The sequence below is a fragment of the Bolinopsis microptera genome, chromosome 6 (genome assembly GCF_026151205.1).
Source record: "Bolinopsis microptera isolate Bmic1 chromosome 6, MBARI_Bmic_1.0, whole genome shotgun sequence".
NCBI lineage: Eukaryota > Metazoa > Ctenophora > Tentaculata > Lobata > Bolinopsidae > Bolinopsis > Bolinopsis microptera.
This window is the reverse complement of record NC_087077.1, coordinates 3,389,419-3,403,659: the sequence shown is the minus strand read 5'-3', so window position 1 is coordinate 3,403,659 and position 14,241 is coordinate 3,389,419. Positions and strand designations below refer to the sequence as shown.

Genomic DNA, 14,241 nt, shown 5'->3' with positions numbered 1-14,241 from the left:
AGAAATGTATTATATTAAACATATACCAAACATTTTCAAGACTATTCAAGAAAAGCAAATTGTGAGATGTTCAAAATGTACACAATACAAATATTGACAACACAACAATTTTGAATGTCATCAAGGAACAATGCATGTGATGTATTTGTCTTAGACGAGTAGCCAAACATTAGAAGATCCGTTGATTAGGCTATACTCCTGGCAGTAGTACTTCATCGGGCATGAATAATAAGAAATAAATCTAACCACTCCTGTTGCAAAGTCCTGCTGAGATTTGAAGACTTCAAGAGTTTCTGTACTGCCAGCTTTCAAAACTGTTGAACATCCGCATTCAGGTTGATTGTATATGCGAACATCAGAAGACACTCCAAACGCGTTCCCCTTGAATCTTGAAAGACGAGATTTTGTTGATAAAGTGCTTCTTCCTCCATTGAGCGTGAGTGTCTCAATAGACCGGAAGGAAACTGTTCCATATTTATCTGTTGATATCGTTTCTCCAACATCACAATCATCAACTTCAGGTTCTACCTCATAAGCTAAGTCGTCCTCATCCTCGAGGCATCCAGCTTCATCATCTACAGCTTCCCAAGAAAGTACTTGGCCATGGACGATTGGCTTCCCACTCTGTTCTTCTGGATCTGCGACTGCGGCGAACACAGGGAAATTGTTTCTTTTCCCTTCTCGAATGCAGTCCCTCGATGCCCTGTCCAGCGTTTTTGCCAACTTGCCTAGGCTTATTATATCACCAGTCCATTTCACTCGTTCTGCTTTCTGGCCTGTAGATTTAACCTTTTTGAGGTGAACTGCAGGATGCAAAACTGTACTTCCACGTGCATGTGCAATTGCAGATGTGTCTTCATGTAATGATAATGCACTGTACACATTCTTTCTCTCCATTCAATGGGCCATAGTTAATAGTTATCGCATCCATATTTCTTGAGCGACCAGATGAAAAAAAAACCCGAATAAATGCTAGATTATACTAGATTAACGTTATTATAGAAAACTAATAAAGGAGTGCTATGTTGCTATGCAGCAGTGAATATGGAGATATTTAAGCATATATTATGTCATCATCATTTTGTATTTAATAGGAAGCAAGTATTTCAGGTCATTTGGTGAACTGTTATGTAATACTAATATACAGGTTCCTCGAGATATCAATGAATATTATTTTTAAGAGGCTACCCATTCGAAACATGTTTACAGATCATTATCAATCTTATGAAAATGATTAAATTTAAAAACCTTTAACATGAACACAGTCCCGACACGAAACATCTGTACACATCATTAACAAATAATATTTTAATCGAGTTGGTAATGTTACAGTTTTCCACTGTTAATTTGGATATCCGATTGACTGGGATCGGAGCATTCAGTCGACCATTGGGAGACTTAGGGTCAGAAAACTGATCCGGCCCCCAAGAGGGGTCAAGACCACTCTTGAATTCGTTCTTCCTCCCAGCTGCACATCTACGAGAAGAGACGAACAATGTATCCTCTTTGATATGTTCCTCCCACATATCCCCTAGAGTTCTGGAATCATTTCGCCAGTATTCTTCAGGATCCGGAGTCCATATGAACTCTACCCCAGATCTAGCCATTTATAGGTCAATTATATTCAATCCATGGATCACATCACTAATTATACGCCACAAGCTTCAAGCTTGCATGTTAATTACTTGATGACGTATATGGTGGTCATATCACTTCTGACCCAAGGTCTGGCAGCCCAGTCGACTGTCCTCTCTGTTATATGGTGTGTAGCGTGTACTATCAACTATGCCATACTGCCCGGTCACTTGTCCACTATCAAACAAATTCTTATATCATATTGATATACATTGAACGTCATTATAATCAATAATGCCCAATGCTAGGGATATTTTGAGGAATTTAATGGGTGAAAATAGATGTTGTACTAGTACAATAAATAGAGATAAAGGTGGACAGTACTAGTGGGGTGCAGACAATTCGTTATTAAATTCTCAGTTCAAAGTTTTAAAATTTCATATTTCGAATGGCATAGAATGGAGACAAATGGCATAAAATTCATCAAATGGCATAGAAATTTCATGGCATAAATGGAATTTTTGTTTGGCCAATTCTCCATTATGCCATTTATGCCATTGGTACCCCCCCATTCCGTGCCATTTTACTGACAGCACGGCATCAACTTTAAAACGACTTTCCGCAAAAACCGTAAAAGATAAACAACCTAAACTTTTTTGACTGATTCAAATGCTTAAATGGCCTTCAAATCAGCATGAAAAGATAAAAATAGGCTAAGGAATAAGAATTTTAGTGCCCAAAATTTGGACCCCAAGTGATGTTAAAAAACGCGAATATAATGTTTAAAAACTCAATCACACATTCGCGTCGTTTTCTTAAAGAGTGGGCAGTCTTTGTGTAATGAATTTATCATTTCTCTTTTAAAGTTGCCGTCTAATTTTATGCTTTACTATACTATACCACGTACTGTATTTTACACGTACGCGATAAAAAACATGTGCTGCAGCTGTCTTCTGAGCTAATTGTTCATGAAGATTTGTTTTAATGAATATCCCTGAATTATCTACCACATGCATGTCCTGCTCCACATTTATTCAAATGTTTACTGTTCAGTTTTGCCATTTAGAAATTCTTCATAGCAAGTACAGTGTTCCACTTCCTTTTATTTTTGATCTGTCTGCACTTTATAAATGCTATATTATCATTGTGCTTTTCGTTTTGGACGAGGCTGTCTCTGTTATTGCCATTGGTGGATTCGAATTTTCCCAACAGACCCTTCCTCACTGGAAACATGTTAATACCCTTAATAGTAGTGTTGTCAAAGTGAAACTTTCATATTATCCGTGGTGTACTGTTACACACTATCGGCCATGGATAATGCAGATTGCAGATGGTGTTGACATTATATTACGTAGCTATATTTCTCATCTGAACTTAATATCTGCCCTTACCAGGTCACTTCAGCAAGAATGGCAGTTTGTGTAGAAGAGAGCTCTACTGACGGTACGACAGTTATATCGAACAAAATAGCGGTAACCAATAAAGAGTCCTCACAATGTGACGATGCCTCCAAGGTTCAAGAGATTGAGACAATAGAGCGTGAAAATTCACAGGGTCAGGGTGATGGAGCAAAGTGTTCTGGTCTGGCATTTAAAACTATGTACAGACAGATGGAGGGAAAGATTCTTTTATTCTTGTCAGGCTTGATCGGCGCGGTTGTCTTTTCTTTTGCTAAAATAATACCGAATATGCCAATCGGGCAACTGTCCTTTATAAACTTCACATTCGTCATTTTGTTTTTGGTACCAACCTTGTTCTTCAAAGAAAGCGGCATTCATTTTTACGGAAAGGCTGAATATTTCATACCTAGAGCATTCTTGGGTGGGTTTTATGGAATACTTACTTATTGGTCAGCTCGGGTAATGGATTATGGAGACAGCAAGGCTCTGGCCTCACTTATTCCAATCTTTGCAGCCCTTTTCTCAAGAGTGCTCTGGAAAGAAAAGTTGAGCATATTTACACTTGTTGCCCTGGTGGTTGGCTTGGCAGGAATTTCTCTGATAGCAAAACCAACGTTCTTGTTTGGGGTCCCCGATGAAACTGAAAAGAAAGAGTACAGCTCATTTTTTCCTCTCGTGCCCATTACTGCAAGTATTTTGGTTGGGCTAGCTTACAGTCTGATGAGAAAAGTTGGAACTGAAGTTAGCCCCTTTTTGGTTAGCATTTTTGTATCGTTGTTCTCTTCAGTGAATGGTCTCGCATTTCAGGCTATAGCTGGAGATGCATTTGTTCTTCCTGGATGCTACGGAGATAGAGCTCTTCTCTTTGGTGGCGGACTCCTTCTTTTCGCTGCACTGTTTTTTATTAATCGAGGAGTTACCATAGAGAAATCAGGTCCTGGATTATTGATGAAGAATAGCGACATTGTTTTTGCTTACATTATTCAGATTGTTTTCTTTAAAAGCGTTCCTGATGCCTTTAGTACTGTTGGAGCTGTTTTGGTAATTGTAAGTATTGTCTTGGTAACGGTGGATAAGATTTTGTTCAAAAATTGTAGGTTTGAAATTTAAATATTTTTTATTCTTACAGTCAGACATGAAACGTGATGATGCAGATGGCCCGACGTTCATAATATAATCAACTTAATTTATTTATCATCTAGTATGTTTTTTATTGATCTTGACAATAGCAATTGTGAGATTCCTATACAGATTTGACAGTATTTCTTTGATATAACGATTTTTTATGACTGAAAATATCACAATTAAACATACATTTTCTGATATGTCAGAAAAGGAGTGTTGAAATTTAACCAACAAAAGGAACTCTAACTCGTATAAAAGCTTAGTCCTTGGTGTGAAAAAGTACATCCGAGCAATCAAAGTTGCGGAATAAACTAATAATTCCGACCGTAACTCGAATTGTTGATTTTTTGTGCGAAACTCCTTTAAAGTTATAATAAACGTCTTTAAACACACTAAGTATTTAACATAATACACTTTGTAGTTCAGCAGTTGCTAACCTGTAAGATTGAGACCAAGACCCCCCACAGAAGTGGTGAGCAGTAGCAGATCGTAGGAAGGGTCCGAATTGAACTTGTTGACCAGAGGTACCCTCTCCGCTGCTGGGGTCGATCCTGATAAAGGTGCGTTGGAGGTATAATTCTGCAAATTAGTGAAGTCAAATATATAATGATAATCTTTTTCATGGTCAACTTGCTTTAAGAAGTTACTATAATGGTTACTGTAATACTGCACTGGTTACTATAATGGTAACTGTAATACTGGTTACTATAATGGTATTGGCATCTATAATACTGGCTATTAAACAGTATACAAAAATTAGGCCAGACAATTATTGATTACAAACTGGCTGGTTCCTAAATCCTGTTGTCAAATGCGTGGAATGTAAATTATGACCACATCTCAATGCTGAAGCTGTGAATACAGCTTTCAACCACAGTTATACTGGCACCGAGGTGTCTGGTTACCCGATTGTCTGGAGGACACTGGCAGACTGTCCGTCTCGCTGATTCATATATCGGGAAAATTAAATTTGCACCGCAGAGTAACTCAACTACAAAGCAGACGGAAGTGCTCGACCCACGATCTTCAAATCTTCAATCTCCCAGTTAATGAATTTAACGAACATTTGATTAAAGCCAAATTGAATCAAACTCCATTCTATAATTCCTTAAACTAATCAAACTCCCACGAAATTGAGTTAAAATTGGATCTTGACAATCTGCTTCAAAACAGCACAACAGTTAAAGCGCACGACCAGCATTAGTATTACTGGGACTAATTCTTACAAAGATTACAAAGACGCCTTAACAGTGTTTTCAACCGAGAGGATATTCTTGGGTGATAATATTATGTTTGAAGACACTTTGTAGAGGAAAATGAGGGAAACTCGCCTTATCTAATTATCGACAGAGTGGTAAAAACGAGGCTATTATAAATCTTCGAATTCTGTCAGTATGGGATGCAAGGGTTATAAGTTATTTTCGAATTTCCACTAATATATATAAAGGGAACTTACTCGGGTTCTAGACTACCCGAGTAAGTTCCCTTTATAACAAATTAGCATTTCCCGATTTCTGAGAAATTAGCATTTCTCAGAAATCGGGAAAAATTGTTGACATCTGAGGCTGGGAAATCTGTAGTTAGGTAGTTGTAAAGCTTCTTTCGGGGGGATCAAGTATTAATTTCTGTACGTGAAGTCGACTAAGTGTAATTTTGGAATTTTTCATAAGACCCACCAGCCCCGGCCCTTCACGGTTCTAACTGTTTTTTCGGATAATAATTAAGACACCCACCTCCTTCCTTCTAAGTGCGAATTCAACGTCTACAACAAAAACCACAATTAATTTGTGATCTAACAACTCAGCCCTATAACCAAGTGATATATTTAGATCTCCCAGGTGCAGTCCGGAAGATTCAACAATGGCAAACTCATTGTGTTTCACAGCCCTTACTTCTAGCTACATTGTCTCACAGCCCCTCCCCTCTGAGGTGATACATTTAGCACTCTTCCCAGGTGCAGATCCGCCGAACCTTTCACGCAGACCAGAACTTGATGTTCCACTTCCACTGCATAGTTATAACTCACCTATTGTCTACCTGTGCTCGCCCCTCTAGATCCTTAGAAGAATTATTCTACCAGTACCAATTGTTGATATTATAAATCTATAATCTATAACTTAACTTACTAATACTACAAAATATTCACCGCGTACAAAAAGAAACTCTAAGACGAATGAATTATAATATCTTTGATAACACTGATTCAACTTACCATCCACTCTAAGATAGGATACATTAGGCATCTGCGCTTTAAGGAGGAACCTCTCTACCACATCCAGCATGCTCTTCAGTTGACAGAACACCAGCGCTCTGTGGGGCGACACCACTTGGGAACCTGGGGTTAATTAGGTATTAATTATGTGTTAATTAGGCTATTTCTTTAGGTTATTTACCAAGTGCTAACTATAAACCAAGTACAAGTGTTAACCAAATGTTAACCAAGTGGTAACAAAGTTACTAAACTCTTATCTATAATTCAAACTTGAATCATCGAAGTTAAAAGAATGCTCTTAGTTACCGATGCCACAGTCGAGAAGGAGCTGATGGAGAGCCATGAGTTTACCACTGTAAGTATAACTGTCAGCACCTTCCAACTTGGGGTATTTCTCGTGCGTTTTGGGCAGTATCAAGATGGGGTGGTTACATATCTGGGGGAGGATTATTTATTATAAATAATATGTAAATATTCCTGCTGCGCATCTTTTGGTTCCGAAAGTTCAAGTGTGATTTCTGCTAGAAAAACTGTAACTAAGGACGTACAATTTAATTATTTCAAAATTACGCTAATTAAACTAAAACCTGATGAAATACTTAGACAAACCTTTCTGAGGAATTGCAAAGACTGGAAGACGTGAACCTCAGACTCTGACTTGAGATCGGCGGACTCAACAGACTCTGAATACTGTTCGTATAGTTCTTTCTGTGGAAATAGCACGAGTCAGCACACAGGGGAATTATAAACAGCCATGCCAAAATATCTCTGCCATAACCGCTCCATGTAACATTAAAACGAATAAATTAAAAAATATATAACTTAACCGACTACAGCCGAACTACAATCCCATATCAACGTCTTCTTCACTCCAACGACAGTGTAAAGCTGCCCTGGTCTCAGTAACTAACTCAGTATAACACTCGCTCCAGCTCAAAGTTAACAACAACGCTCATTCTAGCCAGACAGCACTTTGTTTATAAAGAGTTCAGTTCGTAATTTCTTCTCTAAGCTCCACGAGCAATTAAGCTAGCCCCTCTCTCTATAATCTAATTCGCACAATGTGCGTCATCCCATTTCCCGACTTTAGCCAGCTGTTGGATAAATCTCCCATATGCACGTTCAAGTAACAAAACTATCCATCTTAAGTATTGATAAACAGCAACATTTGCTGACTCATACCATCTGACCTCCCTCTCTATTATAGACTGGTATTATAGTAGTTAGTATACCACACGTGGTCTGCTCTCCGTTCAAGTGTGGCGTGGGCTCACTAGCTGCATCATAGAACCTGGTTCAGGGCATTGAACCGTGCTCTGACGTCTTATGATAACAATATTATGAGATTAAAACTTATAATTATATTAATCTAATAACTAAATATTTAAATGGGATTAAATTAACCGTTTACTTTCAAAGCTACCGCGTTTGCGTTTAATTTTAACCATCTGGCGTTCAGTTTGATAAATTACCGTTTGGGAGCCTTTACAGTTAAACTGAGTTCAAACAATGAACAGAACATTGTTGAAAGTGTAGTAGAAATATCCAGCAAATCGAAGCGTTGACAGTTTAAAAAAATAGTGAGCTGTTGATAGCAGTGAGTTATCTACCGTCTACATTGATGGCCTAGAATTTTACTCGGCGGCGAATTAAGGGCCTAATTCGGCAGCTGTTAACTGTGAGCGAGACTGATGAATATAACAAAATGCAAGGGAAAATAGTAAGAATCAATGATAACACTTGGTACTCAAACTGCACTGATTCACTGCCATTTCAAATTTTGTAACCGGCGGATTAAATACCTCCGCGGGGATTTGCAGAGAACAGTCACATGGGACCGTCGATCACGTGACACCCTTTTTGAACAGGGCAAAGTGTGCTAGATATCATAGCTGAGATATACATTACTTTAGAAGTACAACGAAAACAGGCACACTCGCAAGGTGAGGCAGAGGGCTATCTCTCCAGCAGTGTAATTGTGCAACGCAGCACCTGAGCACAATAAAAGTATACGCCTGGAAAATTGCCAAAACAAGTTGCCAGTGCCGCAGTCCTTAACAATAAACTCGGAACGAAATGGTGGCAAATTGCTACTAATTAGGGTACACCTTTGAGAAACTAGAACACTTAGTACAATCCGAGCGGGGCCGCGGACCGTTTATGTTTTGAGTTATGCGTGATTATAAATACAATGGTTCTCTCACTGCGCTCAACTATGTATCTCAGTCCAATGCCTCATTGCAATATTTTCAATAACTTTTCTTCGTAATTACAAATACAAAATTTTCACTGGAAACGTTATGATTAGTGTGGCGATTATTAGTGTGGCGATTATCCCGGCAATATAAATACATTTATAATATTTTCCCGCTTTTAACACACGCGATAATCAAGTTTGCTTCCTAAACAAAACACTCGAAAATCATGGCACCGCAAACTCAGCTATTTAAAATCAAAGTATTGGCTCTATGAGGTCGTTATACCACCCACAGTTATAGGCGACATGAATAATGCAGCTAATTAATAGTTAGATTAAGATAATACGCCTGACGCCCGATCCCAGCTAAATCACTCGCCCAAATTTTTTAAAATTCTTGTGAATAGGCCCTGAGGGCATGAAAGTTTAGTCGGATCACGACCGTTCTAAAAGGCCATTTCGTTAGCTTTTCGTGTTAAAGGATGAGGGGACATTAAAAAAAGTTTTTTTCTCGTGCAAATCCTTCTATTACATTAATCGTATAAACCACTTTATATTAGTGAAATCCGCAAAGTTGTATTCCATTCGTGCGCCGAGATATCCAGCCAAAACAATTTGAACCTGTGACGTCAATTATGGGACCTGCTAGGCTCTGATCCGCGCATATAGTAATACAGGTAAAATGAGCGTGCGAGCCGACTAAATTACTAATTAAGAATACATTAACAATTTACGATACTAACGAGCGTATAACCAATGGAGAGGAGTCTTTTTATGACCGGGTGAAAAAAGAATTATCACCCTACCATAACCATGAGCCGAGATACACCTGAAATAGATGGAACATTGAAGTCACAGAAAGGCATGTAAATTATGTATATTTATAGCTCCCAACGTAACACCTAGCAACTCCATGTATTGTACCACAGTTGATATATCAACATGTCATATCAACACAACACGGTTCTAATAAAAATGGATCGGGTAGGTATGAAATGCATGTCTTCATTCCAGTTGGACAAGCACCTAGCAGCAAGCTTTTAAGTTCTAACTCGCAATGAGACACTACTTATAACGTAAGCCAGATTTTCAACTATTACAGCACAAAATATTATACCAAGCATAGCAGACGAACACATCCACATTTGTTGCGCTTTACACTCAAGTCACAGCAAACTCAAAACGGTAAATTATAAATGAGTGAAAAACTAAAGGAACACGAGCAATGTCAAACCGCACGTGCGCACTCAGATAGGACTAGAGGCGCCAAGGGCCAGCTAGTAAAATGTCTTTTACTACATCAATCGATTTTTAGATCTGCTCTGGCGCCTTGCCGTCTTATACATTCTTTATTCTGTATAAAGAAATATTGGCGAGGTTAAATGGTGGCCAGTTCGGGTTCAAACAGTCAAAAACAAAAGTAAAGTGGGTTGTTGTTAGCGGAGCATACTTAGTATAGGAACACTACATAATCCCCCGGCATGCGCAGGGTTATTATGTCTATTGTTCCGCGACGCGCGGGAAAAATTTAGAATAATTGCGAGTGCGATGCACGAGGGATTATGGATGGAAAAGATCACCCGACGTGCTTGAGCACGAGGGTTAGTTTAATATTACTCTTATGCGTGCCGGTGTTATGTGGTTATTATACACCGCCGGGTTATGTGCTTGGACCATCAAATTTTGACATTTTACTCTTATTTCTAGCTATATGTGATCTGTATGGAAAATATGAAAGGGAATTGGGACTAGACCAAATAATACAAATAAGGTACTATGACAGTTTGGAAATTGGCGGTTAGCCTATCTTGGAACATTAGTCCTTCAGTCAGAACGTCATCAAAGTAGACGACTATAATACATGGCTTATATCAAACACGACAAAATTAACCGCACAAATGTAACCGTCGAGACAAGTTCTGGAAACTGGTCCAAATAATGTAAGAGTTTAGGTAATGTAAGCAGTGTGCTGAGTTTTGCCAGCGCCTGCAATTAGACCGATACGTAGATCATGTGTATTTATAGTTCTTACGTTAAGCCATAGGTCACGTGACATTTTTTTTACCAATGCGCGTCGTAGTAGTTAGTCACGTGATACACGTCATCAAAACACGTGACAGTGCGCATTTGAAATTCTCATGGAATATCAAAACAAAACAAATCTTGTTGAGCCATAATTAGCGGGGCGGGATTATAGAAGCTGTGCCGGGGTTATTTATTCAGCGGGAAAAAACTAACAGCGGGAGCCGGGATTATTAGAATCTATTTAGCGGGAGCCGGGATTATCAGAATCTTATTCTAACCCGGAGGGGTTTATAAGTAGCATATCTTGGCTTAAATAGAAATATCTTCTACAACTACAAGAAAGCCTTTCTAAGTTACATTTAACTATTAAAGAGAGTTAATTAATCGTTACTTAAACTAATTCAACGCAACCAAAGGTACCGCTCTCGCTAAGGTAACACGACGTAATTAAAACAGAACAGAACAAAATGCTGACACGAGGTTGCGCGACGCGCGTGCAGATAGGTCTTAACACTTAAGTGACGTCACAGCCCAAAATTGCTATCAGCCAATAGGAGCGCGGCGTGGTATTGCGCGAATTATCGATTACACAGTCCGGTGTATTTTTGATCCTACACACTTTCGCAGGAATAAAACGCGAATATTTGGAAGTAAATTCTAAGGTACCCTCATCAGCGATTTCTCGACGGTTATCACCTCTCTAGATTATGCTTAAAACATTTGGCCACTATTGCATTTTAATAACAAACTGTGAAAGAGTGGTCAACGTAAATAAAGCGTGGTCAACGTAAATAAAACAACGTAAATAAAACGACGTAAATAAAAAAACATAAATAAAACAACGTAAATAAAACAATGTAAATATAGGAGGCCAGGTTGCAGAAAATCCTGTCTACGTCGCGTAAGATTATAAATTTGGCGGAAATGATCTATAAGGTGGAATTTGCGAAGACGATTCTATGCTTAATGTCAGTCTGCGACCCAAGACTTTGACTGGACCTCCAGTGATCATTATTTCAATAAAGCACCGCTATCATCTAATTCGATTGGAGAAGTATTACTTCAAGTAAGAAATAGACAGACAAACTCGGTCTTATCCTCAATGATTAGTTTGTGCAAGGGTTAAAATAATAATAATAATTAACTTGCAATAGAGTGGAAAATGAGCATATATAATGCAGCATTAAAGATGCAAATTCAATAAACGAATTATTCATTATATAATTGTTAGGCTGCAGGCTTGGCTACTCCGTACTCATAGAATAATCCATATTTGGATAAATTTCTTTCGTCTTCTGAACTTGAGATCTTTCCTTCATAAGCCCGATTATTAGCTGAAAACTAGTGGCGTCGTTGTTTACAATTACTGAGATTCGGCAGAGACTGGTGCCACCCGATAAGCCGCTCAGGCGCTTAGCTTATAATAACATCTATGACATTCAGGTGCATTTTAAAGCAATTTGCCCTCGAGTATGATAATTATAACCAGTTTCATCGTGTTCGGCGTCCTCAAAAACATAGGGTTACATGATTTTCGCTTCAATATTCATTAACAAAAAATCCTTCTATTTTCAAATCTCTGGCCCAGCTGCCTGCTGGGTTTCAGAATGTGATACCTGATCAATATGCAGCAATAATTGCGCAGCTCCTATAGTTGGATCCAATTACACGCGATTATACACTATATTATTCCATATAAAGCCTGATCGAGTAGCTCGAGTTCGGAGAGCAAGCCACGTGACCTCAGCTCAGGTTCATAATCTCGTGACCTTACACCCAATCAATTGGGTTCTGGCCTGGTCAGCCCCCTGTCACCCGATCTTGAGGTGACGTACGACACCTCGTTGACCCAAGCAATATCTGGAAGGCTGCAAATTTTCACATGCCAAATTCACAAGATTCTTAAAGAATTGTGCGAGATGACGATACATAGAGGCCGCAGAATTATGAGGACTACCAGATCCTGGTGGAACCTAAGCGATCCATTATATCACGACAGGCCCTAAATTTTCGGTCCGAGTCATTCTCGATACGTACCTCTGAAAGCAGAGCTCCCACTTTCGAGCTCGTATTGCGAAGGGGAGTCCTGCCTTCCGAGATCGCATTACAAAGGGGAACCCTCGAGTCCAAAATCGTATATCGAACTTCGAAAACCGAAAAAAATATTTCGGCTCATAATGATCAGGATAGCATGAAACATGAAGAAAAGTAGTTTTCCCAACAATTTTTAGAAACCTAAATTAAAAAGTTGGCCCTTTTTGGCCCCTTGCCCAGATTTCATGGGGGCCGATGGCCCCCCCCTGCCCCCTCCCGCTTCCTACACCCCTGTTTGGTTCCCACTTCAGGATGACCCCATGTTCTGTTTTGCAGTCGAATAGATTTTCCCATCGCATGATAATGCGTGTCATTCCCTCGTTTTTTCATCAAGTGATTACTGCACTGGCTAGCTCTTTTGTTATTACAGCTGCCTCGAGATCTTATCTGGGGCACTAATACTACAACATTAGAACTGTAATTCTAGAACCTCAGATTAAGATTACTTGGCAGAAGACTTTGGCTGTCAGACAGTTGCGCCCAATCTAGATCTAGCTACCATGGGAAGATGACGAATCAAAACCAATTAAAAAACTGCTTGATCAGATACGAAAGTTCCGCCCAATCGATATTGAAATCCCCCAATTATAATAAAAATAATCTTTATTCAATCAAAAATCGTACGATCATAACGATAGACGCAAAGCTACGAAGAATGGTACAGATAGGACAGGATCGTTAACATTATTATCTTTACCCTAGCACAAATTGCGTTATCGGGGATAATATGCGATGAAATAGTGAATATATGCATTCTTCAGGGCGGACTGTATTAATATAGTATTCGTCTGAACTTTATTTTTAGATTTTGCACAGTTATTTTATTTGTAATTAACCTAATGTTAATTCTACGAGATGCAGGAGGGTCCGTGGCTTTATGTAAAATTACTTGGATTTCTACCGCTTTGATGAATGACTACAAGAAGATGGGGAGTTAATATTGTTGATTTATATAATATAGATTATTTATTCTTTAGTGTAGATTAACTTTATTTTTATATATTTTACCAAGTGTGAAGGATCAACCATACGTTATTGATATTTTTGAAATATTTAACGATAAATTGATATAATAATAAATGATTGTAATATTTTTATTGAGGCACATGCCACCCCATCGCGGGTTTACTACTACTACTACTACTACTCAGAGCTTGGACGTAGCATCTTGGGTAGTGGGTGTAGTGGGCATCTTGGGTACTGTTCCACGAACAGTTTGGTGTATTAAAAATAACTTAAGCACAAATTTGTACCTAAGTTGCATGATTTAAGTTCACACTTAGATATGAAGTGCGACTTTGGGAGTCGAACTTAACGTGCACTTGGGCGCAACTGTCAGATCACGTCACTGATTGGGAACCTGCTAATGGCCTATTAAGGTGTGGAAAGGGCAAAACTGTCGGTAGACCATTTTTTAGGTGTTTCTGGATACAAAGTGAGTCATCTTGTATCTTGTGACAAATGCTATGTTGCTCATGAGTCTTTAGGACCTTTCTAGTTAACAAGTCCGAAAGTTGCTTGCCCATAACTCCCTGGAGAGTTATGGGCAAGCAACTATTTTGGTCACGTGACAGGCTAGTAAAACACGAATCCGACTGTTTAGGGCTAGGGCT

At 38.9% G+C, this 14,241-nt stretch overlaps 1 protein-coding gene across 1 annotated transcript in view; it reads right to left on the bottom strand.

The window, feature by feature from the left end:
- Window positions 1–14,241, bottom strand: part of LOC134817052 (TATA-binding protein-associated factor 172-like) — a 63,806-nt gene that overhangs the window by 2,837 nt on the left and 46,728 nt on the right. The window contains exons 34-37 of the mRNA XM_063826135.1: window positions 6,922–7,020; window positions 6,619–6,748; window positions 6,313–6,435; window positions 4,538–4,651 (exon numbers count right to left, since the gene is read on the bottom strand). Of these exons, the coding sequence (XP_063682205.1) occupies window positions 4,538–4,651; window positions 6,313–6,435; window positions 6,619–6,748; window positions 6,922–7,020 (466 nt within the window). The remainder of the gene's footprint in view (window positions 1–4,537; window positions 4,652–6,312; window positions 6,436–6,618; window positions 6,749–6,921; window positions 7,021–14,241) is intronic.